The 4,013-nt window shown below is 43.3% G+C and overlaps 1 protein-coding gene across 1 annotated transcript; it reads right to left on the bottom strand.

Annotated features, from left to right (window-relative positions):
• Positions 210-3,596, bottom strand: LOC110431708 (zinc finger BED domain-containing protein RICESLEEPER 2-like). Its single transcript, XM_021451103.1, has 3 exons — positions 3,309-3,596; positions 603-2,565; positions 210-289 (listed from the first exon to the last, which is right to left on the bottom strand). Exons 1-3 carry the CDS (start codon positions 3,594-3,596, stop codon positions 210-212), a joined length of 2,331 nt encoding a protein of 776 aa, XP_021306778.1.

Here is a 4,013-nt window from a genome sequence, read left to right on the forward strand (position 1 = left end):
TTTGGTGCTTGCCATCACAAGAGTGTTTGCTTCACACGAGAACAAAATAATCCAGGCCTCCAAGGCTCCAAAGTCCAGACTCCAGTGACAGCAACCAGACATGAGACATCTAGTCCTCCATAGTCCATACTGTACAAAATAATTGATGGTTCAAAATCCAAATCTTAGCTTCAAGAACACAGAGAAATTTGACATACACATACCTTCAACTAGGTGTTGGTGGTGCCTAGAGTCGTCACAGATGGCTCCTCATTCTTTTTTCCATTGCCGCCATATTCTTCAATCCACTCTGTGAATGCACAGCGCACAACACAGTTACATATGTAACATTACATACATATAGTAAATTCACAAATGCAAGCAAATAAGGAAATATGGTACCTTTTTGTATTATTGCCAATTCCTCCGCAATCTCTCTTATGTCAACAGAAGGCCTTCGTAGCCAATCTTGTGTGCATACTAAAGCCTCTAACATGAATGGAGTAAGAGAGGTACGGAAGTCATCCAAAATACGTCTACCTGTACTAAAAGCTGACTCAGACGCAACTGTTGTAATGGGGATAGCAAGCACATCACGAGCCATATGACCCAAAACTGGAAACCTTGATGAATTGACTTTCCACCAAGCAAGAATGTCAATTTTGATTCTATGTCTTCAGTTTCTTCAGCAAGGTATTTCTCAAGTTCAGATTTGTTGCTGCTGGTAGAACAGTTGTTTAGCTTCATCTTCTTGGCAATTTTGTCTTTAAGCATTCCTCCTGCTGCTCTCTTAGATTTATCAGCATCAACTACTGGAGTTGCTTCTTCACTTGGAGCATACATGTTCTTGTATTCTCCAAACAATTCTGTCACACAAGTATTAATTGCTGCCCACACAACTTGACCTTTTTCCTCACCAAATATCTCTTCAACACTAATCTTTGTGTACAAAGATAACTTGTACCTTGGATCAAGGAACGCAGCCACAAATATCAGTAAGTTGATGTTCTCTTTATCCTTGGCCTTCTCCTTCCCCTTCCCCTTGCTTCGCCCTTTATCCCTCTCTTGCTCTTGTTGCTGCCCATTGTCATTGTCCTTGCTGTTGGTGTGCCAAGCTCCCCAATATTTATCAAATTTCTCTTTCATTCTTTTCCCCATTGAAACTTGCAAATTATCTTCACTGTTTAGCCATTCTTGTATCAAAAGACAGACTTCTCCAATCTCATGGAAGAAAGTGTTACTAGTAACTTGGAGAGAAGAAGAGATACGAACTGTAAGGTCATAGAAATGCTGTAGAAATTGTGCCATCTTCTTTGCATTTTCCCAATCATCTTCATCTGGATGCCCAAAACCATCTCTTGCTTCAGACAAGTCGATAACATAATTAGGGTCATCTTCAGCTAACCTTAGAAACACTTTCTCATACACAATTGCAGACTTCAACATCAGATAGGTGGAATTCCACCTTGTCGGACAATCTAGTTTCAAAAAAGCTTTGGTGTCCACTTTCTCTTCCTCAGCAATTTCTTTAAACTTGACCAATCTTGAAGTCCCATTTTTTATATACCTAACAGCAGCCCTAACACGCTGAATAGATGGGTCCACTTCATGCAAACCATCTCTTACAACAAGATTCGTAATGTGGGATGCACACCTCATCTTCACAAACTTGCCCTTGGCAATGTTAGTTTTCTGAAGCTGCTTCCTCAAGTAATCAACACCAGTGTCATTCGCACTCGCATTATCCACTGTTACAGTCATCACTTTATCCAAATCCCAATCAGCTAAGCATCTTGTCATGTTCTTCCCAATATCCTCCCCCTTGTGACCCTTTACCATGAAAAAACTTATCACCTTCTTATGCAAATTCCAGCTTTCATCAATGAAGCTTGCTGTAACAGTCATATATCCATCTTGGACTTGAGAAGTCCAAGCATCTGTTGTCAGACACACTCTTTGACAAGAATCAGCAAATAACTTCTTCAGCTTGGCCTTATCTTCAAAGTAAATGCGCACAATGTCCCTTGTGCAAGTTCTTCTTGATGGAACTTGGAAACGAGGACATGCTTTGGACAGAAATTTCTTCAAGCCAGGCTTCTCACCAAAACAGAAGGGTTGCTCATCTTCTATAACCATCTCAGCAAAGGCTTCTCTAAGTGCTTCTTGATCAAACCTCCAAGTGGTAGGAGCTTCCCCGTGACATGCTTGCAAGGTGGCCTGCTTGGGGTCCTTGTTGAAAACATGAGGATTGCGCTTGCATGTATTGAAGTGTTTCTTCAAAGCAGATGTTCCATGACCCCTTGCTTCAGCCTTGATGTCACGGTGGCAATACTTGCACCTTCCAGCCTTCAGAAATCCTTTGTCGTCCTTGATCTTGATGAAATGTTGCCACATCTCAGACCTCGGTGCTAGTTCCTTCCTCTCAGCTTTTTCAGTTTCCTTCTCCTCCACATCAATGACCACCTTTTCATTTACAAGACCATCAGCTACGGTTTTGCCATGCTCCTGAGTCTGCTCCACTGGCACCATTGCCATGTCCTGTGTGTCAGTTCCTTGTGACTCAATATTATCCTCTACTCCTGGCATCTACAGAAATAAAAATTAAGCACTATAATCAGTAACCAGTAAGTAAATCTAAAAGCACACGGATAATCAGTAACCACTCATGTACACATGCCATATATCATATCAGCATATTAACAAAAATCAAATATCAAATAAATAGTAACATATCCACTATACTACACCATAAAAAATCAGCATATTATCAAATAAACAGTAACAAATCCACTCACTACGGAAAAACAAGAGAACGAACCTAAACACACGAGCATAGCAAGAATGGATTATTGTCTATCTGTGCAGCTACATAGTTGCAGAGCATCATAGATACATAGGAAGAAAGAATTTTTATGGGAGGCATTGCAGTCCGGAAGAAAAAAATGCAGTGATGACATATTACACTATATAATTGATTATAAATTAACACGCATATGTAACTCTAGAGCTCTGGTTGCAATTGTGATTGCCAAAAGTGATTGCCCATGCCCAAAATCTAATATTGAAAGTTCATATATGAAATCACGCCAAACAAGAAACCAACATGCCTGAATGTCTGATAGAACTCAGATTTCTTCCCCAAATTGTCTCAAACCCAGCTCTCACTCATCAGACAACCCAACAACGCTACAACCAACGAAATCAGAAGTAGTAACAGAGAAATCTCAAGTGTACAACGCATCCAGCTCAGCCACAACCATAGATTCGTGATTCACAAATCAGATAATCAGAAAAATAGGGGATTAGGGATAGGTAATATCAATACTTACATTGCACGACGATGACGATTCTTCAGGTCGCCAGGCTCTGGTTTCCCTCTCCGCCGAGGTGATGTGCAGCGGCGACGGTGGCTGGAGTCCTGACGGGGGCAGCGGCGTCGATGTCGAGCTCGTGAGACGGGAGAAGGGAGTGGCGGCAGCGGGGTCGGGGTGAGAGGGCGGCGCAGTGAGGGCCGCAGGAGAGATGGTGGCGTCGTCGTCAGACTCAGACCCGTTGCGGCCTAGTGCCGTCGCCGTCGCCGTCGCTCGCGCAAAGAATTGAGACCGAGCGGTGGCCATGGGAGCGATGGGTTTTGAAGGGGAGGGGTACGGGAACTTGGGCTCTCGGGGAGTCAGGGAGATGGAAATTAAGAGGTTGAGTTAATGAGGAACCAAAGCCGAGGAGGTATCCTACCGTTGTTGGGCATGGGTACTGGAAATCGGGGATGCTTTGTTGACTAGCCTGGGATTCGGGTATTTCGGGTACCGGGGTATGTTACCCGATTTACCCGAAATAAATTCGGGTTTTAACATTCACTATCCGAACTAGAGTTCGGGTACTACGAGTTCGGGTTTTTCGGGTTCGAGTCCGGGTATTTCGGGTTCGGGGTTCGGGTATCGGGTTTTGTGCCCAGGGCTACAAGGAGCATCATATGGCCATAAAGGTAGGGGTTTAAATCATGATGAGCTTTGAATGCTCCCCCTATTTGTGGACGA

The sequence above is a fragment of the Sorghum bicolor genome, chromosome 1, assembly GCF_000003195.3.
Source record: "Sorghum bicolor cultivar BTx623 chromosome 1, Sorghum_bicolor_NCBIv3, whole genome shotgun sequence".
NCBI classification, from domain to species: Eukaryota; Viridiplantae; Streptophyta; class Magnoliopsida; order Poales; family Poaceae; genus Sorghum; species Sorghum bicolor.

Excerpts from the sequence above, each read along its gene's own strand:
- LOC110431708 (XM_021451103.1), bottom strand. The coding sequence starts at position 3,596 with ATGGCCACCGCTCGGTCTCAATTCTTTGCGCGAGCGACGGCGACGGCG. Across the intron at positions 2,566-3,308 it reads AATCGTCATCGTCGTGCAAT|ATGCCAGGAGTAGAGGATAA; the intron begins GTAAGTATTGAT and ends TTATTTCTGTAG. Across the intron at positions 290-602 it reads TGGAAAGTCAATTCATCAAG|AGTGGATTGAAGAATATGGC; the intron begins GTTTCCAGTTTT and ends GTGCATTCACAG.